Raw genomic sequence first — 25,046 nt, forward strand, 5'->3', positions numbered from 1 at the left:
TTTTTTTTTTAATAATTTTATTAGGAATAATTCTTAGTGGGTTATGAAGAAAACTTCCATTGTTCAGGTTGAGGAGTTTTTTCAAAAAAAAACCAAAAAAAATAACCAAGAATTGTTGCATCATGAGGGTGTGCTCACCAATAAACAATAAAACAGCGGAGCTATGATACAATGGGCAAACACTGGGGCAAAGCGACATGCAATGTTCCTAAAAAAATCCACAAGGGAGGCATTCTGATGAGTAACAAGGGGCGTGGCCCTGTGCTGCTTCTCAGCCAATCAGCTGTCGGGTCCCTCCCCCGAGCAGCCATTTTCCCCTCTGGCCGTATTCTAGTGTTCTGATTCAGTCGCTGGCATGAAAAGTACTAACAAAAAAAATCACTATTTTTGGCAAAAGGTGAAAAATAAATATTTCTGGAATGCTAGAGCAGAACATCTATGGAATGACGGGGGGGGGGGGGGCAAAAAAACAAAAATAGGGACACTTAAAATTATTAGTAAAGCAAATGGTGCCTGCAGGGGGGGCTACAGGGGGCGCCCAGCCGTACAGGGGGGCAGAACGCAACAGAAAGGGGCATGCGTGGGATCCGTTCTAGAGCGGCACAATAATTAAGCCCAGGCAGAGAGGCTCGGGGGGGGGGGGGGGGGGGGGGGTAAAGGGGAAGTAAAACCAGAATACACTTTCACACAAGGGAGAATTTATTTGTTTTTTCCCGGTTATTTGATGCCCGGCTATTGCCCCGGGGGGGGCAACTGGGAGAAAACTCTGGAAATAACCGACAACAAAATAATCTTGAAAACATTAGAGGGGGGGGTGTCGCCCATCCCAGATCTTTTACACGTTTAATAACCAAGATGCAAAACTAGTTTGGATGTTACGAGCCTAGGCCGATTCTATCCACTGTGTCCTCGGGTGGAGGCGGGACTGTCCCTTTAGCGCTTGGAGAGTTCGTTTGAGAGCCAATCGAGGCCTTCGTACAGGCCGGTGCCCTGAGTAGCGCAGGTTGCTTGTACGTACCACTGAAACAGAAAGGAAAGGGTTAACCCAAATACCGCCGAGATAGGCACAATAAGCCTATAGCAACATAGGGATTCCCCTGTACTAAGCACAATTCAGCAGGAACAGCCCCCTAAGTTTGCCCATAGCCTGTACAGAGAGATACCATAAAACTATGGCACATAGGGATTCCCCTGTACTAAGCACAATTCAGCAGGAACAGCCCCTAAGTTTGCCCATAGCCTGTACAGAGAGATATCATAAAACTATGGCACATAGGGATTCCCCTGTACTAAGCACAATTCAGCAGGAACAGCCCCTAAGTTTGCCCATAGCCTGTACAGAGAGATACCATAAAACTATGGCACATAGGGATTCCCCTGTACTAAGCACAATTCAGCAGGAACAGCCCCTAAGTTTGCCCATAGCCTGTACAGAGAGATATCATAAAACTATGGCACATAGGGATTCCCCTGTACTAAGCACAATTCAGCAGGAACAGCCCCTAAGTTTGCCCATAGCCTGTACAGAGAGATATCATAAAACTATGGCACATAGGGATTCCCCTGTACTAAGCACAATTCAGCAGGAACAGCCCCCTAAGTTTGCCCATAGCCTGTACAGAGAGATACCATAAAACTATGGCACATAGGGATTCCCCTGTACTAAGCACAATTCAGCAGGAACAGCCCCCTAAGTTTGCTCATAGCCTGTACAGAGAGATACCATAAAACTATGGCACATAGGGATTCCCCTGTACTAAGCACAATTCAGCAGGAACAGTAGCCCCTGAGGCTGCCTCACCTCGTTCCATTGTCAAGGGATGGACTGTACTTTCAATTATGGGGGGGGCACAGATTCTCTGGAAAGCAGAGACTTAAAACTCCCAGAATCCATCACTTACCAACGGAAGAAGGTGAAAGGTTGTATTACACTAAGAAGGGTGGGGAGCCAATCACTTAGCACAAACAGACGATCCTGGTGGGGGTGGGGGTAATTTATTTTTACACTAATCACATGTTCCCACGGGTGGAGCTATCTGGGCTGCACAAGATACTCAATTAAATCAGGTCCCTGCTGTGTAAGGGTGGAACGTGGCCATGCCCAGTATTCTGTATCAGACTTTGTACAAGGCCCAATTATATCATGAATAATGCACCCCCTATTGTAATATATAAGAATATTCTAAGTCACAGAGGAGTTCCTTATAATATATAGTAAATAAAGTGCCCCCTATTGTAACATATAGGGATATTATAAGTCACTGAGGAGTTCAATGTCCATATAAATGTACAAGGCTGAGTGCTTCATACAGGTCATGGAACTTATATTCTCATAATTGACATAAGGGGATACATTATTCATTATAGGATATAATTTACAGTATATTCAGGGCTATTGTATAATTATACATTATACACACATGCTTATGGGAAGAGCAGAACTATGTGCCTGGGGTACTTACAGTCCTGTTGCGGAGATTCTGAAGTCCCAGCTTGTCTGTCATCTCACTGATGGCCATTGCGTTGGGCAGATCTTGTTTGTTGGCGAAGACCAGCAGCACTGCGTCCCGAAGCTCATCCTCTTGGAGCTGCCAGGGAACAGTTCAGTTACACTTTACTGCACAATTACAGTGATTGAAGTTTTGCATATACAGAAAAACAAAAAGAAAATGAGCAGAACTGTAACCCAATTGCTACTATGGGGTGCGGTCTGATAGCAACAACTGCCCCAAACTCCCAACATCCTGTATTATTTCTTTGGGCAACCCCTCCGGCAGTCAGTTGCCCAGTAACCAATACAAACCTACAGTGACTAGTTCTGACACAAGGGATCCGATATCCATGATGATCATTAAACCAAAGTCAGCTGCAGGTAGAACAATGAAAGCAACAATCTGTTGGTTGCCATGCGTAACTGCCCAGGTGCAAATCTGCCCAGTGTTTATAACTGCCCCCTAGAGAGGGGAACATGCAAGAACCCCAGGAATGGTGTGGATCCATGTTGGGTGTAAATGACTGGGGGATCTATTTGTGAGGGGTATGAATAGGTTAGTTGCCCTTTAAGCACGAGAGGTTCAAATGACCAGGTGATTGTGGGGCGGGGAGAAAACATGGTCGGGATTTTTCCACTTACCATTTTCTGTAATTCCTCTGCGGCTTCCTGGATTCTCTCTCTGTCGTTGCTATCTACTACAAATATGAGGCCCTGGGGAGAGAGTGAGGCAGGTCAGCGCAAACGCAGCAAAGCAGTAACCACAATCCAAAAATGTCACATGACTGCCTGTCAGTAGCCCATGGGGGGGGGGGGGGGCAACCAACAGCCAAAGCTGGCACTGCCTATGATATGCCCTGTGTAGCCAATGGAAAACTGAATGGAGAGATCTTCGTTGCCATTGGGTAATCCTAAATAGGAAACTGCCATTTTAAGTACTAAGGGCCGCCCCCTGGGATCATAGGAGTCACAGTGCACACAAACAAGCCAAGGCACACATACATGCTAGGCCCCATCAGCCAATGAATGGGCAGAGTTCTGCCTTTTGCTCCCACACTACTTCCTGTTACAGTTAGAGCTGCATCACTTCCTGTCAGCTGATCTCTGAGGGAGCACACAGCCCATCACTAAATGGCGGCTCAAGGGAAAGGATATAAAAGGGCAATATTTACTGATATATATATTCCAGTTTGGCGAGATTCTTTAATAGGCCACTTACATAATATAAACTGTCTGTTGGTTACGTATTCATTCTGGGGGGATAGTTTCCCTTTGAAAGGTGTAGTGCAGCACCCAACACTTGTGTTTCTCCCAGCATGCTCGGTGGCACTGTGTAGTTCTACATGAGGAACGCAGGCTGAAGATGTATGGTTTATACATAACTCCCACACAGAGACTAATGGCACTTCCCAGCAATGCTCCCCACACAGGCAGGAATAATAGCTCTATGTGCGACTGTACCCCCCCACATACCTGTGTGTTCTGGAAATAATGCCTCCATAGGGGGCGGATTTTATCTTGGCCACCCACGTCCCACACAGTAAAGCAGATATTTTTGTATTCGACGGTTTCCACATTAAAACCTAATATGGAAAAGAAAAAGGCATTAAATCAAGTGGAATCCTGCAGATATAAGAAAAGCCCATTCCCAGTAAAACCCAATCTCTCTCTATATCTATACATACATATACATACACACACACACACATACATACATACACACTGTGTGTGTATACCGATCTGATCAGCACTTACCAATGGTGGGAATAGTGGTCACAATTTCCCCTAACTTTAATTTGTACAGAATAGTTGTCTTGCCGGCAGCATCCAAACCGACTGTGGGGAAAACACAAGGAAGAATGGGGTTAGTTGGTTACAATACAGTAATATGTGATATTCTCTATATACAGGGTGATTCTATAAAAGGGGGGGGGGTACTAGATTGGCTGCCACTGCACTAAGCTGTTTGGCCACTGCCTCTCTCCTTACCCCCCCATCCGCCCTACTGTAGAGTTAAAGTTCCTTTACAAGAGGCCAATGGCCTGGCTGCCAAGAGGGAGGGACATGTGGGCTCATTTAGTAACAATGGGCAAACTGTCAGCTGGGCAGTACCCACACCAACCGGCCCAGAATTAGCTTTGTTTAGGCACAGAAGGAATAACACTTTAATCTAACATTTGATTGGTTGCTGCATAAAGGCAAATTTGCAGTGTGTAAGTAAATTAACCCCATTATGTCAGCAGAGTATGGTAAGCACAATTCAGCAGGAACAGCCCCCTAAGTTTGCTCATAGCCTGTACAGAGAGATACCATAAAACTATGGCACTTACGGATTCCCCTGTACTAAGCACAATTCAGCAGGAACAGCCCCCTAAGTTTGCCCATAGCCTGTACAGAGAGATACCATAAAACTATGGCACATAGGGATTCCCCTGTACTAAGCACAATTCAGCAGGAACAGCCCCCTAAGTTTGGCCATAGCCTGTACAGAGAGATACCATAAAACTATGGCACATAGGGATTCCCCTGTACTAAGCACAATTCAGCAGGAACAGCCCCCTAAGTTTGCCCATAGCCTGTTCAGAGAGATACCATAAAACTATGGCACATAGGGATTCCCCTGTACTAAGCACAATTCAGCAGGAACAGCCCCCTAAGTTTGCTCATAGCCTGTACAGAGAGATACCATAAAACTATGGCACATAGGGATTCCCCTGTACTAAGCACAATTCAGCAGGAACAGCCCCCTAAGTTTGCCCATAGCCTGTACAGAGAGATACCATAAAACTATGGCACATAGGGATTCCCCTGTACTAAGCACAATTCAGCAGGAACAGCCCCCTAAGTTTGCTCATAGCCTGTACAGAGAGATACCATAAAACTATGGCACATATGGATTCCCCTGTACTAAGCACAATTCAGCAGGAACAGCCCCCTAAGTTTGCTCATAGCCTGTACAGAGAGATACCATAAAACTATGGCACATAGGGATTCCCCTGTACTAAGCACAATTCAGCAGGAACAGCCCCCTAAGCCTTGTTTACAAGGCTTACGGAATAGAATATAAGTTCATACAGGCTGTACTTGAGGAGCAAGTCCCTATCAGGGCCCAATATACAGGGTGGAGCTGCCATCGAGATTCCATATACAGATATCCCATAGGCTCCCGTCCATCCCTGTAATTACAGGATTAGTACGACTGATCCCATAGCGAGTGGAGCCGGGCGTGTAACCCGGGGCCAAGCAGACTTACTGCTACTCAGGGGGCCCATTGGCTTTATACACGGGGCACTCGCACCACTCACTGTGTAGCTGTATATAGGGAGGATACCTGTTACACAGCCACAACTTGCCCAGCGAGTGCAGCAGTGAGTGTGTATAAACTGATATATGTATAAGCATCTCCTCATCTGGCCTCTGCCCCATATTCATTCCTTCCTTATCCTGCATGGCAGCCCCAGTGTGTGCTTTGATGCATGTAAGGATAAGATGGCAAAACATTCTACATAGGGGCCATGTTGATCTCTTTGTTACTTAGGGGGCTGTTCCTGCTGAATTGTGCTTAGTACAGGGGAATCCCTATGCTGCCATAGTTTTAAGATATCTCTCTGTACAGGCTATGGGCAAACTTAGGGGGCTGTTCCTGCTGAATTGTGCTTAGTACAGGGGAATCCCTATGTGCCATAGTTTTATGGTATCTCTCTATACAGGCTATGGGCAAACTTAGGGGGCTGTTCCTGCTGAATTGTGCTTAGTACAGGGGAATCCCTATGTGCCATAGTTTTATGGTATCTCTCTGTACAGGCTATGGGCAAACTTAGGGGGCTGTTCCTGCTGAATTGTGCTTAGTACAGGGGAATCCCTATGTGCCATAGTTTTATGGTATCTCTCTGTACAGGCTATGGGCAAACTTAGGGGGCTGTTCCTGCTGAATTGTGCTTAGTACAGGGGAAACCCTATGTGCCATAGTTTTATGGTATCTCTCTGTACAGGCTATGGGCAAACTTAGGGGGCTGTTCCTGCTGAATTGTGCTTAGTACAGGGGAATCCCTATGTGCCATAGTTTTATGGTATCTCTCTGTACAGGCTATGGGCAAACTTAGGGGGCTGTTCCTGCTGAATTGTGCTTAGTACAGGGGAATCCCTATGTGCCATAGTTTTATGGTATCTCTCTGTACAGGCTATGGGCAAACTTAGGGGGCTGTTCCTGCTGAATTGTGCTTAGTACAGGGGAATCCCTATGTGCCATAGTTTTATGGTATCTCTCTGTACAGGCTATGAGCAAACTTAGGGGGCTGTTCCTGCTGAATTGTGCTTAGTACAGGGGAAACCCTATGTGCCATAGTTTTACGGTATCTCTCTGTACAGGCTATGGGCAAACTTAGGGGGCTGTTCCTGCTGACCATGTCCCCGTCACTATTACACCCCATTGTCATGGCTGCTGCCTGTCCATAAAGGGCCTATGGCACAACAGAAGGGCTATGGGAGTAAGGTGACTGATATGATCCTGCAGGAACCTCCTTCCTCTTCATGTACATGACCAATCATCTTACACAAATGGGAAGTTATCCCAGGAATCCTGAAGGTATTTAAGTCAATGAAGGCTGCCATTCAATCAGCCCATAATATACAGAATATATCAGAGGTGAGTCTAATGGAATTGCTGAGTAATCTTGAGAACATTTAGGGGGAAGACACACAAAGCTACTTAGTAGCAGCTACTTGTCACGGCTACTAAAACAGACAATGCCGATCATTTACTGATAATTGTCTCTACGTGTGGTTTAGCAGAGGCAATTCTCAGTATTGTCTATGGCAGGGGGTTTTCTACAGTTAGCTACTTTTTCAAAGCTATGTACTAGTAGCTCAGTGTATCTTCACCCTTAGACACAGAGCTACTTAGTAGCAGCTACTAAATGCCAGAAAACTCAGTAAATGATCAGCATTGTCTGTTTTAGTAGCCGCGACAAGTAGCTGCTACTAGTAGCCCCGTGTGTCTTTACCCTTAACTTCTCATACAAACAGCTTCTTCCGTGTTTACATAACATTTACAACCTAAAGAACATTCCCCATACAGTAACCCAATCAGATATCCATGCAATAATGCCCCACCTAGAATAACCCCCCCCCCCCCGCTGCCCACCCTGGTCATTCTTGTTGCTAGTAAAGAATTTCAGCTTTCCCTGGAGATGTAACAGGGATAACTGGATCAGTATTGAATTACTAACAATAGGGCAAACTGGGACATGGGCTTAGTTACCCTTTACTGTAAGGGGGCAAGTGACTGGATGATCCAGGGAATGGCCCAATTCCAATCTTGGGAGTCAGGAAGGAATTTCTTCCCCTCTGCGGCAAATTAGAGAGGCTTCAGATGGGGGTTTTGCCTTCCTCTGGATCAACTGGCAGTTAGGCAGGTTATATGTAGGCATTATGGTTGAACTTGATGGACGTACGTCTTTTTTCAACCTAACGTACTATGTTATGTTTAAGATACGGCCAGCTAGCCATGGAGTTTGACTGGGCAAGTGAATGGTTTTTTAGTTCATGCAAAGCACTGACCCAAATTAGCACCCAACACTACCAGCTACTTTAAAGGGCAAGTTCACCTTTACACAGAACTTTAGTATTATGGACAGAAAATGTTTAACCGACTGGCATAAAAATACCCCCAAGGGACCCGAGCGGTCCCATTCAAGGCAAGCACTCATTGGATTTATACATTAGGAGGCAAGGGTGGCTTTCATGCTGGCACCCACAGGGTAAGTATTACTGACGGGGCAGAAATCTTGAAAGAAAGGGTTAATATGTGCAGCCGTGAATAAAATCAGCTACTGATGAAACGACAGTGTAACCATTCAGTCAACTGCTCCATTAACACGTCAGTGAGGCCATTAATCCACAATGAGTTCCCAAAAGCACTTGGCGGCCGCCCAGAACCCAATGATTCAACTTCACTATGGCAGTAACGGCTACGGGCACATTCTAGCCCTGCCCGGCCACTCGGGCCCATGGTGCCCTTCCCATAGCCGCTCCCCTGCAGATGCCCTGCTCCACTTTATACACTGCACTACACAAGTTAACTTTAAGTATGATGTAGAGTAATATTCTGAGATAAATTGCAGTTGGTCTTTTTTTTTTTTTTTTAGTTATTTCACTTTTTGCTCAGCAGCTCTCCAGTTTGGAGTTTCAGCAGCTATCTGGTTGCTAGGGCCAAAATTACCTTAACAACTAGGGAGTTGCTTGAATGAGAGACTAGTATATAAACAAGAGACAACCTGAATACAGATTGTAAGCTCTTTGGGGCAGGGCTCACTTCACCTCTTGTATCGGTTATTGATTGCTTTATATGTTACTCCTTGTAGAGTGTAAGCTCTTTAGGGCAGTGCTCCCTTCCCCTCCTGTATCGGTTATTGGTTGCTTTATATGTTACTCCTTGTAGAGTGTAAGCTCTTTAGGACAGGGCTCCCTTCACCTCCTGTATCGGTTACTGATTGCTTTATATGTTACTCCTTGTAGAGTGTAAGCTCTTTAGGACAGGGCTCCCTTCCCCTCTTGTATCGGTTACTGATTGCTTTATATGTTACTCCTTGTAGAGTGTAAGCTCTTTTGGGCAGGGCTCTCTTCCCCTCCTGTATCGGTTATTGGTTGCTTTATATGTTACTCCTTGTAGAGTGTAAGCTCTTTTGGGCAGGGCTCCCTTCACCTCCTGTATCGGTTACTGATTGCTTTATATGTTACTCCTTGTAGAGTGTAAGCTCTTTAGGACAGGGCTCCCTTCACCTCCTGTATCGGTTACTGATTGCTTTATATGTTACTCCTTGTAGAGTGTAAGCTCTTTTGGGCAGGGCTCTCTTCCCCTCCTGTATCGGTTACTGATTGCTTTATATGTTACTCCTTGTAGAGTGTAAGCTCTTTTGGGCAGGACTCTCTTCCCCTCCTGTATCGGTTATTGATTGCTTTATATGTTACTCTGTATGCCCAATGTATGAAACCCACTTATTGTACAGCGCTGCGGGGTATGTTGGCGCTTTACATATAAATGTTAATAATAACACAAAAATAAGTAATAAAAAGGTAATAATAAAACTGGAACCTCACAGAGCAATAATTATTTGGCTGCCGGGGTCAGTGACCCCCATTTGAAAGTCGGAAAGAATCAGAAGAAGGAGGCAAATAATTCAAAAACTATAACAAATAAATAATGAAGACCAATTGGAAATTTGCTTAGAATTCATTATTTAACACACTAACAGTTAACTTAAAGGTAAATCGGCCCTTTATTACACAAGCTGGCTAATATGACGTTGCTATGGCAGCTATGGGTGGGGGCGGAGAACAGATCTGTCACATTGAAATGGGTGACGATTACAACCTGCCAACAGGATACCCCCTCTTTAAGAATCCGAGAATGAAAGATCTGCGTATAACAAAACCCCAAGAAATGCTCTCGGGGTCCCCAATCGGCACCATTGGCTGAATGGAGGGGCCCGATACCATCTGAACACACTGATCAGAGCAGAGGGGGCTCCAGAATGAGAGATGTGTGCGGCCCTTAGTGGTTTACACACCAAAATTAAGGGCGGGATCTTACAAATGACCCCATTTACATAGAAGTCACGTGCTTCCCGTCAGGGTTAAAGGTCACATTGGGGCTTAGTGAGCGCAGAGGAACCAGCAGGGAGCAGGATGCATGGCGTGTAAGTGCCGAGTCCTACTGCTCCGTGTCACACACGGCTATTGCATGTTTACATAAGTATGTTTCACAAGAGACACGTGTCACGTCGTTAGGGTAAAGTTCCTTAGCGACACAAATAGGGAGAAGGGGGGGTCATCCAGTTCTACCCTCTATATCCCATATAAATACCTGCCCCTGGCTCACTACCCGCAGCTGGGCACAGAGCTAGCGTGGATCTCAGAACCATTTCACTACAAGGGAGGTCGGCCCTTGGGCCAGTGGGTATTAATAGGAGCCATTGTGTGAGCGAATGAATTGGATCTAACTTCTAGCACTGCAGTAGTGATAGTGACACGGCCGTAGTGACAGTGTAGTAGCGACACGGCCGTAGTCATACAGTAGTAGCGACACAGTAGTAGCAACACGGCCGTAGTGATACAGTAGTAGTGACAGTGTAGTAGTGACACGGCTGTAGTCATACAGTAGTAGCGACATGGCCGTAGTGACACAGTAGTAGCGACACGGCCGTAGTGACACAGTAGTAGCGACACGGCCGTAGTGATACAGTAGTAGTGACACAGTAGTAGCGACATGGCCGTAGTGATACAGTAGTAGTGACAGTGTAGTAGCGACACGGCCGTAGTGACAGTGTAGTAGCGACACGGCCATAGTGACAGTGTAGTAGCGACACGGCCATAGTGACACGGCCGCAGTGAACTCACCAATGTGCACAATCAGTTCACTGCTTCCAAAGACTGTACCAGTGGGTCCCAAAGGCCTAACCTAATTACAATAAAGCCATTCCGACCGACGCAACTGGTGCTACCCAGAAGTCCCAGGGGTAACATTCCTTTCTGCAACGCCATATTTATGACATGGATCAAAAACAAAATAGTAAAGCTCCTCGTCTCACCATAGTACAGAAGGAGCAGAATATTCCTCCCACCTAGGAGTTTTATACTGAAAAATACAAACAAGGAATTGCACAAGGAGCCCTTTATGGATCGACATACAAGGACCCTGTCCCAGACAGGCAGGCAGCATCAGGGAGCCCATAAAGCTCCAACAGGAACCAGACTGTGTATGTGCAGAGACCAGTGGCTCCCAGATTTAGCTGCCCACTGGCCCGGACAATCTGTCAGCTACTGGGGAACTCACAGCTCAAATAAGAGTCACAAAAATGTGTCCTGTGCCCTTTCCAACAGGCACTATACATACATATACAGGTATGGGATCCCTTATCCAGAAAGTTCTGAATTACGGAAAGGCTATCTCCCAATGACTCCATTATAAGTAAATAATTCTAAATTTTAAAAATGATTCCCCTTTTCTCTGTAATAATAAAACAGTACCTGTACTTGATCCCAACTAAGATATAATTACCCCTTATTGGGGCAGAACAGCCCTATTGGGTTTATTTAATGGTTAAATGATTCCCTTTTCTCTGTAATAATAAAACAGTACCTGTACTTGATCCCAACTAAGATATAATTACCCCTTATTGGGGCAGAACAGCCCTATTGGGTTTATTTAATGGTTAAATGATTCCCTTTTCTCTGTAATAATAAAACAGTACCTGTACTTGATCCCAAGTTATGGGGATGCAAACTACAGAAAGATCCCTTATCTGGAATACCCTGGGTCCCCAGCATTCTGGATAACAGGTCCCACACCTGTATATAATGGAAAGAGTATGCAACCAACAAATACATCAGCTGTGTGGGTGCAGAAATGCTGATAAATGTTAATAAAAGGAAAAACCGTATCACGTGACTTGTGAGTAAATCCCAAAGGCTTCGTTAAACCTTTTGATAATAAATCCTTTGATTTTTTCACATAAAGTGTAATACTGTAATACATGTATGTGATTGGAGCTGTATATAAATTCCCAATACAGAGGAGCACACGTATGACTGGGGCAGGCACGAGGCGTGTAAAGGAATTCACGTCACTTGGGCAGACGCCGCTTCCTGGTTCGGTGCTCACAGCCGTGTGTAAGTGATAAAGGTGAAACACGGTCAGCGGCCCAGTATGTTCCCTCAGCCTAATTACACACATAAATAGCACCCATGTTTGTAAATGAGCCCCTAACCACTCTGTGCCTGACACACACACACACTACTGGCTATAGTCACAAGGGATCATTATAGTATTAATATTACACATATTCAAGGACTTAATTGGGGCTAATAATCCCCAATTATCAGGGCGCTTCCCCGGTGACCTGTCTCCCTACACTCAGTAATGTGGGTGCTATAGCTACTCGTTATTATAGCGCAGTATTACGTGTTACCAGGCAACTGGCGAAAGCTAATCAGCCCCCAATCATTAGGGCCCACCCCTGCGTATCAGCGTATAAACAGCACAACAGGCACATAGCAAAGTGCTAATTGGCATTTTACAGCAGAATCAACACCAAACTGCACCAATATACACAGCCAATCATAAATAGCGGCACAAATACCAACATTCCTCCAAGCAAAGGCCTGATAACCATGGCCCCTCTGGGTGTTAATGATCTGTTTGAGGAATTACACACTATACACACTGTACTACTGGAGCTATACATACAAGGGATAGAATGTAAGCTCTTGCGAGCAGGGCCCCCCCTGGTGTCTCCGACCCTCATCCAATGTAACTGCAAACTATTTCTGTGAATTGTTTCTATGTACATGTTAACTGTTATGTATTTTGTACCCCTCTATTCTGTAAAGCGCTGTGTAAATTGCTGGCGCTATATAACTAATAATAATATGCTGCACATAGGCCCCAAATCCCATTGAACTGCGCTACAGCCTGTGCAGGGGCAATAAGGAGAGAGACTGGGGCAGATAAGGCTCAAAGGTAATAGATATAGCAAATATAATACTACAACAGAGCCAACTCCCCCCTATCATTTCCCTAGCTGTGTGTATAACTGACTGGCAGCAATGGAAGCTGCGCTACAGCCTGTGCAGGGGCAATAAGAAGGGAGACTGGGGCAGATCAGGGCTCAAAGGAATAAGGAGGGGGCAATAGATATAACAAATGTAAAACTACACACACAGCCAACTCTCCCCTATTATTTCCCTCGCTGAGTGTATAACTGACTGGCAGCAATGGAAACTGCGCTACAGCCTATGCAGGCCCCTATGTATTTTAGAAACAACCGGTGTCAGTGCTGGGGGGCCCATGAGGCAGAGGGGTGGGTAAATATAGCAAATATAATACCACACAAAGCCAACTCTCCCCTATTATTCCCCCAGTATAATAGACTGGCAGCCATGGGAGCTGCGCTACAGCCTGTGTAGGGGCAATAAGGAGGGAGAGTGGGGCAGATCAGGGCTGCGCTACAGCCTGTGTAGGGGCAATAAGGAGGGAGAGTGGGGCAGATCAGGAGAGGGCAATAGATATAACTGACTGGCAGCCATGGGAGCTGCGCTACAGCCTGTGTAGGGGCAATAAGGAGGGAGAGTGGGGCAAATCAGGAGGGGGCAATAGATATAACTGACTGGCAGCCATGGGAGCTGCGCTACAGCCTGTGTAGGGGCAATAAGGAGGGAGAGTGGGGCAAATCAGGAGGGGGCAATAGATATAACTGACTGGCAGCCATGGGAGCTGCACTACAGCCTGTGTAGGGGCAATAAGGAGGGAGAGTGGGGCAAATCAGGAGGGGGCAATAGATATAACTGACTGGCAGCCATGGGAGCTGCGCTACAGCCTGTGTAGGGGCAATAAGGAGGGAGAGTGGGGCAAATCAGGAGGGGGCAATAGATATAACTGACTGGCAGCCATGGGAGCTGCACTACAGCCTGTGTAGGGGCAATAAGGAGGGAGAGTGGGGCAGATCAGGAGGGGGCAATAGATATAACTGACTGGCAGCCATGGGAGCTGCACTACAGCCTGTGTAGGGGCAATAAGGAGGGAGAGTGGGGCAGATCAGGAGGGGGCAATAGATATAACTGACTGGCAGCCATGGGAGCTGCGCTACAGCCTATGCAGGGGCAATAAGGAGGGAGAGTGGGGCAGATCAGGAGGGGGCAATAGATATAACTGACTGGCAGCCATGGGAGCTGCGCTACAGCCTATGCAGGCCCCTATGTATATAACAAAGGGTATCAGTGCTGGGGGCCCCAGGGGCAGGGGGGCCGGTAGGGAATTTGGGGGGGTAAATGGCCTCTGTGGGAGAGGGCATCAGTAAATCTAATGCCCCAATACCCCCCCCAGCAGGTATGTCCGACCCCAGGGCCGCTATAACCAGGAAGCAGTGGGGCAATAACCAGCCTCCTACCCGGGGCTCCCAACCAACCCTGGGGCCGCAGAGGCTGATGGGAGACGTAGTTCATCCCCGGTATAAGGGGCAGGCAGCGCTAGCGTATAAATAATAGCGATAAATAGTATCCGCAGGCCCCGCTCCCAGCCTCACCCATGAGAATCCGCATCTGTTTCTTGCCGAAGAGCCGGGAGAAGAGGGAGGAGATGGTGAGGCCCATGGCTGCGCTGTGTGTGTGAGAGAGAGCTCTGTGCCGCTGTGCCGCTGCCCCGCTCGCCGCCTCTATCCGTCTCCCTCTGCCACGTCACGCAGGGCCCGGCAGCGCTTCCAACGCGGTCGAAATGACGTCACCAGCGCCACATCCCGAACAGCGCCGGAAGTGGGGGGAAGGGGGTGGGGCGTATGCGGAACTGGCGGCGGGGCGTGTCCTCAAAGGGAGTGACGTAGGGAGGTAGCTGGTCAAGATGAAAGTGGGCGTGGCCTATGAGGAAGAACGATTGGTCCTGCCTCCAGTTGGATTGGAAGGGCAGGCAGGGGGCGTGGTTTGGGTGCCGCTGGCTGGGAGAGGGAGTGAGGGCTTGCGTGGTCAGAGGAGATGTGGAAGCTGGAAGGCGAGCAACGTTGGCAGCTGGGCGTCTATTTCTTCCTAGCAACGCGACTCTTAGCAACCGGGGCCCTAGCAACACTGGCCGCCATAATGTCCCCACCCTTGTATAGCAATATATATATATATGGGCTGTAACTGAATAGTCCTGCGAATGTCTCCTTGCTGGTCTCCCTGCTTCTGTGTCGGTTCCTGAGAAGTCAGATTACTGCTTCCCTGTCTCTGGGCAGCCATGTCTGTCTGTCTCTCTGTCTCTGAGCAGCCATGTCTGTCTGTCTCTCTGTCTCTGAGCAGCCATGTCTGTCTGTCTCTCTGTCTCTGAGCAGCCATGTCCGTCTGTCTCTCTGTCTCTGAGCAGCCATGTCTGTCTGTCTCTCTCTGTCTCTGAGCAGCCATGTCTGTCTGTCTCTCTGTCTCTGAGCAGCCATGTCTGTCTGTCTCTCTGTCTCTGAGCAGCCATGTCCGTCTGTCTCTCTGTCTCTGAGCAGCCATGTCTGTCTGTCCGTCTGTCTCTGAGCAGCCATGTCCGTCTGTCTCTCTGTCTCTGAGCAGCCATGTCCGTCTGTCTCTCTGTCTCTGAGCAGCCATGTCCGTCTGTCTCTCTGTCTCTGAGCAGCCATGTCTGTCTGTCCGTCTGTCTCTGAGCAGCCATGTCCGTCTGTCTCTCTGTCTCTGAGCAGCCATGTCTGTCTGTCTCTCTGTCTCTGAGCAGCCATGTCCGTCTGTCTCTCTGTCTCTGAGCAGCCATGTCTGTCTGTCTCTCTCTGTCTCTGAGCAGCCATGTCTCTCTGTCTCTCTGTCTCTGAGCAGCCATGTCTGTCTGTCTCTCTGTCTCTGAGCAGCCATGTCTGTCTGTCTCTCTGTCTCTGAGCAGCCATGTCCGTCTGTCTCTCTGTCTCTGAGCAGCCATGTCTGTCTGTCCGTCTGTCTCTGAGCAGCCATGTCCGTCTGTCTCTCTGTCTCTGAGCAGCCATGTCTCTCTGTCTCTGAGCAGCCATGTCTGTCTGTCCGTCTGTCTCTGAGCAGCCATGTCCGTCTGTCCGTCTGTCTGTCTCTCTGTCTGTCTCTGGGCAGCCATGTCTGTCTCTCTGTCTGTCTCTGGGCAGCCATGTCTGTCTGTCTGCCTCTCTGTCTGTCTCTGGGCAGCCATGTCTGTCTGTCTGTCTTTGGGCAGCCATGTCTGTCTGTCTTTGGGCAGCCATGTCTGTCTGTCTGTCTCTGAGCAGCCATGTCTGTCTGTCTCTCAGTCTCTGAGCAGCCATGTCCGTCTGTCTGTCTGTCTCTCAGTCTCTGAGCAGCCATGTCCGTCTGTCTGTCTGTCTCTCTGTCTCTGAGCAGCCATGTCTGTCTGTCTCTCAGTCTCTGAGCAGCCATGTCCGTCTGTCTGTCTGTCTCTCTGTCTCTGAGCAGCCATGTCTGTCTGTCTCTCTGTCTCTGAGCAGCCATGTCCGTCTGTCTGTCTGTCTCTCTGTCTCTGAGCAGCCATGTCTGTCTGTCTCTCAGTCTCTGAGCAGCCATGTCTGTCTCTCTGTCTCTGGGCAGCCATGTCTCTCTGTCTCTGAGCAGCCATGTCTGTCTGTCTCTCTGTCTCTGGGCAGCCATGTCTGTCTGTCTGTCTGTCTCTGAGCAGCCATGTCCGTCTGTCTCTCTGTCTCTGAGCAGCCATGTCCGTCTGTCTCTCAGTCTCTGAGCAGCCATGTCTCTCTGTCTGTCTCTGGGCAGCCATGTCCGTCTCTCTGTCTGTCTCTGGGCAGCCATGTCCGTCTGTCTGTCTGTCTCTGAGCAGCCATGTCCGTCTGTCTCTCTGTCTCTGAGCAGCCATGTCTGTCTGTCTCTCTGTCTCTGAGCAGCCATGTCTCTCTGTCTCTGAGCAGCCATGTCCGTCTGTCTGTCTCTCTGTCTCTGGGCAGCCATGTCTCTCTGTCTCTGAGCAGCCATGTCTGTCTGTCTGTCTGTCTCTGAGCAGCCATGTCCGTCTGTCTCTCTGTCTCTGAGCAGCCATGTCCGTCTGTCTCTCAGTCTCTGAGCAGCCATGTCTCTCTGTCTGTCTCTGGGCAGCCATGTCCGTCTCTCTGTCTGTCTCTGGGCAGCCATGTCCGTCTGTCTGTCTGTCTCTGAGCAGCCATGTCCGTCTGTCTCTCTGTCTCTGAGCAGCCATGTCTGTCTGTCTCTGGGCAGCCATGTCCGTCTGTCTGTCTGTCTCTGAGCAGCCATGTCTGTCTGTCTCTGAGCAGCCATGTCTGTCTGTCTCTCTGTCTCTGGGCAGCCATGTCTCTCTGTCTCTGAGCAGCCCTGTCTGTCTGTCTGTCTCTGAGCAGCCATGTCTGTCTGTCTCTCTGTCTCTGGGCAGCCATGTCTCTCTGTCTCTGAGCAGCCATGTCTGTCTGTCTGTCTGTCTCTGAGCAGCCATGTCTGTCTGTCTCTGAGCAGCCATGTCTGTCTGTCTCTCTGTCTCTGGGCAGCCATGTCTCTCTGTCTCTGAGCAGCCATGTCTCTCTGTCTCTGAGCAGCCATGTCTCTCTGTCTCTGAGCAGCCATGTCTGTCTGTCTCTCTGTCTCTGGGCAGCCATGTCTCTCTGGCTCTCTGTCTCTGGGCAGCCATGTCTCTCTGTCTCTGAGCAGCCATGTCTGTCTGTCTGTCTGTCTCTGAGCAGCCATGTCTCTCTGGCTCTCTGTCTCTGGGCAGCCATGTCTGTCTGTCTCTGAGCAGCCATGTCTGTCTGTCTCTGAGCAGCCATGTCTGTCTGTCTCTCTGTCTCTGGGCAGCCATGTCCGTCTGTCTGTCTGTCTCTGAGCAGCCATGTCCGTCTGTCTCTGGGCAGCCATGTCCGTCTGTCTCTCTGTCTCTGAGCAGCCATGTCTGTCTGTCTGTCTCTGAGCAGCCATGTCTGTCCGTCTGTCTGTCTGTCTCTGGGCAGCCATGTCTGTCTGTCTCTCTGTCTCTGAGCAGCCATGTCTGTCTGTCCGTCTGTCTGTCTGTCTGTCTCTGGGCAGCCATGTCTGTCTGTCTCTCTGTCTCTGAGCAGCCATGTCCGTCTGTCTCTGGGCAGCCATGTCCGTCTGTCTCTCTGTCTCTGAGCAGCCATGTCTGTCTGTCTCTGAGCAGCCATGTCCGTCTGTCTCTGAGCAGCCATGTCCGTCTGTCTCTCTGTCTCTGAGCAGCCATGTCCGTCTGTCTCTCTGTCTCTGAGCAGCCATGTCTCTCTGTCTCTGAGCAGCCATGTCCGTCTGTCTCTGAGCAGCCATGTCTGTCTGTCTCTCTGTCTGAGCAGCCATGTCTGTCTGTCTCTGAGCAGCCATGTCCGTCTGTCTCTCTGTCTCTGAGCAGCCATGTCTCTCTGTCTCTGAGCAGCCATGTCCGTCTGTCTCTGAGCAGCCATGTCTGTCTCTCTGTCTCTGAGCAGCCATGTCTCTCTGTCTCTGAGCAGCCATGTCCGTCTGTCTCTGAGCAGCCATGTCTGTCTGTCTCTCTGTCTCTGAGCAGCCATGTCCGTCTGTCTCTCTGTCTCTGAGCAGCCATGTCTGTCTGTCTCTCTGTCTCTGAGCAGCCATGTCCGTCTGTCTCTGAGCAGCCATGTCTGTCTGTCTCTCTGTCTCTGAGCAGCCATGTCTGTCTGTCTCTGAGCAGCCATGTCTGTCTGTCTCTGAGCAGCCATGTCTGTCTGTCTCTGAGCAGCCATGTCCGTCTGTCTCTGAGCAGCCATGTCCGTCTGTCTCTGAGCAGCCATGTCCGTCTGTCTCTGAGCAGCCATGTCCGTCTGTCTCTCTATCTCTGAGCAGCCATGTCTCTCTGTCTCTGGGCAGCCATGTCTGTCCCTCTGTCTCTGAGCAGCCATGTCCCTCTGTCTCTGAGCAGCCATGTCTGTCTGTCTCTCTGTCTCTGAGCAGCCATGTCCGTCTGTCTCTCTGTCCCTGAGCAGCCATGTCCGTCTGTCTCTCTGTCCCTGAGCAGCCATGTCTTTCTGTCCCTGAGCAGCCATGTCTCTCTGTCTCTGGGCAGTCACATTGCTGCCTGTGTGTCTCTGTCTCTGGGCAGTCACATTGCTACCTGTGTCTCTCTGTCTCTGGGCAGTCACATTGCTGCCTGTGTGTCTCTGTCTCTGGGCAGTCACATTGCTACCTGTGTCTCTCTGTCTCTGGGCAGTCACATTGTTACCATTGTTACCTGTGTCTCTCTGTCTCTCTGTCTCTGGGCAGTCACATTGCTACCTGTGTGTCTCTGTCTCTGGGCAGTCACATTGCTACCTGTGTGTCTCTGTCTCTGGGCAGTCACATTGCTACCTGTGTGTCTCTGTCTCTGGGCAGTCACATTGCTACCTGTGTGTCTCTGTCTCTGGGCAGTCACATTGCTACCTGTGTCTCTCTGTCTCTGGGCAGTCACATTGCTACCTGTGTGTCTCTCTGTCTCTGGGCAGTCACATTGCTACCTGTGTGTCTCTCTGTCTCTGGGCAGTCACATTGCTACCTGTGTGTCTCTGTCTCTGGGCAGTCACATTGCTACCTGTGTGTCTTTCTGTCTCTGGGCAGTCACATTGCTACCTGTGTGTCTCTCTGTCTCTGGGCAGTCACATTGCTACCTGTGTGTCTCTGTCTCTGGGCAGTCACATTGCTACCTGTGTGTCTTTCTGTCTCTGGGCAGTCACATTGCTACCTGTGTGTCTCTCTGTCTCTGGGCAGTCACATTGCTACCTGTGTCTCTCTGTCTCTGGGCAGTCACATTGCTGCCTGTGTCTCTCTGTCTCTGGGCAGTCACATTGCTACCTGTGTCTCTCTGTCTCTGGGCAGTCACATTGCTACCTGTGTGTCTCTGTCTCTGGGCAGTCACATTGCTACCTGTCTCTCTGTCTCTGGGCAGTCACATTGCTACCTGTGTCTCTCTGTCTCTGGGCAGTCACATTGCTACCTGTGTGTCTCTGGGCAGTCACATTGCTGCCTGTGTGTCTCTGTCTCTGGGCAGTCACATTGCTACCTGTGTGTCTCTGGGCAGTCACATTGCTGCCTGTGTCTCTGGGCAGTCACATTGCTGCCTGTGTCTCTGGGCAGTCACATTGCTGCCTGTGTCTCTCTGTCTATGGGCAGTCACATTGCTGCCTGTGTCTCTCTGTCTCTTTGGGCAGTTACATTGCTGCCTGTGTCTCTCTGTCTCTGGGCAGTCACATTGCTGCCTGTGTCTCTCTGTCTCTGGGCAGTCACATTGCTACCTGTGTCTCTCTGTCTCTGGGCAGTCACATTGCTACCTGTGTGTCTCTGTCTCTGGGCAGTCACATTGCTACCTGTCTCTCTGTCTCTGGGCAGTCACATTGCTACCTGTGTCTCTCTGTCTCTGGGCAGTCACATTGCTACCTGTGTGTCTCTGTCTCTGGGCAGTCACATTGCTACCTGTGTGTCTTTCTGTCTCTGGGCAGTCACATTGCTACCTGTGTGTCTCTCTGTCTCTGGGCAGTCACATTGCTACCTGTGTCTCTCTGTCTCTGGGCAGTCACATTGCTGCCTGTGTCTCTCTGTCTCTGGGCAGTCACATTGCTACCTGTGTCTGTCTGTCTCTGGGCAGTCACATTGCTACCTGTGTGTCTCTGTCTCTGGGCAGTCACATTGCTACCTGTCTCTCTGTCTCTGGGCAGTCACATTGCTACCTGTGTCTCTCTGTCTCTGGGCAGTCACATTGCTACCTGTGTGTCTCTGGGCAGTCACATTGCTGCCTGTGTGTCTCTGTCTCTGGGCAGTCACATTGCTACCTGTGTGTCTCTGGGCAGTCACATTGCTGCCTGTGTCTCTGGGCAGTCACATTGCTGCCTGTGTCTCTGGGCAGTCACATTGCTGCCTGTGTCTCTCTGTCTCTGGGCAGTCACATTGCTGCCTGTGTCTCTCTGTCTCTTTGGGCAGTTACATTGCTGCCTGTGTCTCTCTGTCTCTGGGCAGTCACATTGCTGCCTGTGTCTCTCTGTCTCTGGGCAGTCACATTGCTGCATGTGTCTCTGTCTCTGGGCAGTCACATTGCTGCATGTGTCTCTGTCTCTGGGCAGTCACATTGCTACCTGTGTCTCTCTGTCTCTGGGCAGTCACATTGCTGCATGTGTCTCTGTCTCTGGGCAGTCACATAGCTGCATGTGTCTCTGTCTCTAGGCAGTCACATTGCTACCTGTGTCTCTTTGGGCAGTCACATTGCTACCTGTGTGTCTCTCTGTCTCTGGGCAGTCACATTGCTGCCTGTGTCTCTCTGTCTATGGGCAGTCACATTGCTGCCTGTGTCTCTCTGTCTCTGGGCAGTCACATTGCTGCCTGTGTCTCTCTGTCTCTGGGCAGTCACATTGCTGCATGTGTCTCTGTCTTTGGGCAGTCACATTGCTGCCTGTGTCTCTCTGTCTCTGGGCAGTCACATTGCTGCATGTGTCTCTGTCTTTGGGCAGTCACATTGCTGCATGTGTCTCTGTCTCTGGGCAGTCACATTGCTACCTGTGTCTCTCTGTCTCTGGGCAGTCACATTGCTGCATGTGTCTCTGTCTCTGGGCAGTCACATTGCTGCCTGTGTCTCTGTCTCTGGGCAGTCACATTGCTGCCTGTGTCTCTCTGTCTCTGGGCAGTCACATTGCTGCCTGTGTCTCTCTGTCTCTGGGCAGTCACATTGCTGCCTGTGTCTCTCTGTCTCTGGGCAGTCACATTGCTGCATGTGTCTCTGTCTTTGGGCAGTCACATTGCTACCTGTGTGTCTCTGTCTCTGGGCAGTCACATTGCTGCATGTGTCTCTGTCTCTGGGCAGTCACATTGCTGCATGTGTCTCTGTCTCTGGGCAGTGACATAGCTGCATGTGTCTCTGTCTCTGGGCAGTCACATTGCTGCATGTGTCTCTGTCTCTGGGCAGTCACATTGCTGCATGTGTCTCTGTCTCTGGGCAGTCACATTGCTGCATGTGTCTCTGTCTCTGGGCAGTCACATTGCTGCATGTGTCTCTGTCTCTGGGCAGTCACATTGCTACCTGTGTCTCTCTGTCTCTGGGCAGTCACATTGCTGCATGTGTCTCTGTCTCTGGGCAGTCACATTGCTGCATGTGTCTCTGTCTCTGGGCAGTCACATTGCTACCTGTCTCTCTGTCTCTGGGCAGTCACATTGCTACCTGTGTCTCTCTGTCTCTGGGCAGTCACATTGCTACCTGTGTGTCTCTGGGCAGTCACATTGCTGCCTGTGTGTCTCTGTCTCTGGGCAGTCACATTGCTACCTGTGTGTCTCTGGGCAGTCACATTGCTGCCTGTGTCTCTGGGCAGTCACATTGCTGCCTGTGTCTCTGGGCAGTCACATTGCTGCCTGTGTCTCTGGGCAGTCACATTGCTGCCTGTGTCTCTCTGTCTATGGGCAGTCACATTGCTGCCTGTGTCTCTCTGTCTCTTTGGGCAGTTACATTGCTGCCTGTGTCTCTCTGTCTCTGGGCAGTCACATTGCTGCCTGTGTCTCTCTGTCTCTGGGCAGTCACATTGCTGCATGTGTCTCTGTCTTTGGGCAGTCACATTGCTACCTGTGTCTCTCTGTCTCTGGGCAGTCACATTGCTGCATGTGTCTCTGTCTCTGGGCAGTCACATTGCTGCCTGTGTCTCTGTCTCTGGGCAGTCACATTGCTGCCTGTGTCTCTGTCTCTGGGCAGTCACATTGCTGCCTGTGTCTCTCTGTCTCTGGGCAGTCACATTGCTGCATGTGTCTCTGTCTTTGGGCAGTCACATTGCTGCATGTGTCTCTGTCTCTGGGCAGTCACATTGCTACCTGTGTCTCTCTGTCTCTGGGCAGTCACATTGCTGCCTGTGTCTCTCTGTCTCTGGGCAGTCACATTGCTGCCTGTGTCTCTCTGTCTCTGGGCAGTCACATTGCTGCCTGTGTCTCTCTGTCTCTGGGCAGTCACATTGCTACCTGTGTCTCTCTGTCTCTGGGCAGTCACATTGCTGCATGTGTCTCTGTCTCTGGGCAGTCACATAGCTGCATGTGTCTCTGTCTCTGGGCAGTCACATTGCTGCATGTGTCTCTGTCTCTGGGCAGTCACATTGCTGCATGTGTCTCTGTCTCTGGGCAGTGACATAGCTGCATGTGTCTCTGTCTCTGGGCAGTCACATAGCTGCATGTGTCTCTGTCTCTGGGCAGTCACATTGCTGCATGTGTCTCTGTCTCTGGGCAGTCACATTGCTGCATGTCTCTCTGTCTCTGGGCAGTCACATTGCTGCCTGTGTCTCTCTGTCTCTGGGCAGTCACATTGCTACCTGTGTCTCTCTGTCTCTGGGCAGTCACATTGCTGCATGTGTCTCTGTCTCTGGGCAGTCACATAGCTGCATGTGTCTCTGTCTCTGGGCAGTCACATTGCTGCATGTGTCTCTGTCTCTGGGCAGTCACATTGCTGCATGTGTCTCTGTCTCTGGGCAGTCACATTGCTGCATGTGTCTCTGTCTCTGGGCAGTCACATTGCTACCTGTGTCTCTGTCTCTGGGCAGTCACATTGCTACCTGTGTGTCTCTCTGTCTCTGGGCAGTCTCATTGCTGCCTGTCTCTTTGTCCCTAAGCCTTTCTGCCCCTGCCGGGTATTGCAAGTTACCATTGGTTCATCCCCAGTCCCTTCCAGTAATCACTTCACTTGCCCCACCAAGCCCTAGGTGCAGACAAATAGCACCCTGTTAGGCAGGTAGGGTGCCGGTGCCAGACACTCCCACCCACCTTTCTAATAAGAGAATCCCCTATTTGCTTTGCTAATCCTCGTAATACTCCTCTTAATACCCCGTGACTTTCTGCTTTTCCACAAATACAATGTTTTGGTTCATGAAATGTGAGTTTCCCCTGAGGTCTGAGAGAGTAAAGGCCTCATTTACTATCTGCAATAGAGAGCGCTTGTGCCTGGTACCACCCCTGCACTTACACCTGGAACAGAGAGAGGGCGCAATAGAGCGCTTGTGCCTGGTACAACCCCTGCACTTACACCTGGAACAGAGAGAGGGCGCAATAGAGCGCTTGTGCCTGGTACCACCCCTGCACTTACACCTGGAACAGACAGAGGGCGCAATAGAGAGCGCTTGTGCCTGGTACCACCCCTGCACTTACACCTGGAACAGAGAGAGGGCGCAATAGAGAACGCTTGTGCCTGGTACCACCCCTGCACTTACACCTGGAACAGACAGAGGGCGCAATAGAGAGCGCTTGTGCCTGGTACCACCCCTGCACTTACACCTGGAACAGAGAGAGGGCGCAATAGAGCGCTTGTGCCTGGTACAACCCCTGCACTTACACCTGGAACAGATAGAGGGTGCAATAGAGAGCGCTTGTGCCTGGTACAACCCCTGCACTTACACCTGGAACAGACAGAGGGCGCAATAGAGCGCTTGTGCCTGGTACAACCCCTGCACTTACACCTGGAACAGACAGAGGGTGCAATAGAGCGCTTGTGCCTGGTACAACCCCTGCACTTACACCTGGAACAGACAGAGGGTGCAATACCTGGAACAGGTACCAAAGGAAAGAAATTCCTTCGGAATAAATATGCCAGACTCTAGCAACCCCTTTTACCCCCAGCACTACGCTTGGGCAACCAATAAAATCCACCCCCTCAGTACCCAATCACACGTGATTCATACCAAAATTATATTATGGCAGGCAACGCATAACTGTGGGTTCCCCAGCTGCTGTAGTGGCCCCAAACATTACTGAATGTCCCACTTGTGGCTTATTTGATACTGTATCAGTATAGCAGGAGCAGCCCTGCCCTTCTCTCTGGGTGGGGGCAGAGCAAAACCTTGCTTTACTGATGCTGGAAGCATCTCCTGACACTTCTTTGCTCAGCTGTAGCCTTCACTGTGGCAGAATAAGTGCCAGGAGATTTGTAACAAACATTCGCTCTGTCTTGCCCCTACCTGGGCAGAGCAGCAGGGGGCACTCCTGTCTCTTTAACCCATCAGATGCTGGTCTGCAAGGAAGCTCAATGAGATATAGGGAAGCACAGCGCATATTCTAGGCTGCACCCCCAGGGGGCACTCCTGTCTCTTTAACCCATCAGATGCTGGTC

At 49.7% G+C, this 25,046-nt stretch overlaps 1 protein-coding gene across 1 annotated transcript; it reads right to left on the minus strand.

The window, feature by feature from the left end:
- Positions 1–14,707, minus strand: arf4 (ADP ribosylation factor 4). Its single transcript, NM_001030477.1, is given in 6 exon segments — positions 1–1,020; positions 2,463–2,588; positions 3,134–3,205; positions 3,965–4,074; positions 4,247–4,327; positions 14,572–14,707. Coding segments are annotated over 6 exon segments (543 nt in total). The 5' UTR covers positions 14,639–14,707; the 3' UTR covers positions 1–933.
- Positions 14,708–25,046: the final 10,339 nt, after the last annotated feature.

The sequence above is a fragment of the Xenopus tropicalis genome, chromosome 4, assembly GCF_000004195.4.
Source record: "Xenopus tropicalis strain Nigerian chromosome 4, UCB_Xtro_10.0, whole genome shotgun sequence".
NCBI classification, from domain to species: domain Eukaryota; kingdom Metazoa; phylum Chordata; class Amphibia; order Anura; family Pipidae; genus Xenopus; species Xenopus tropicalis.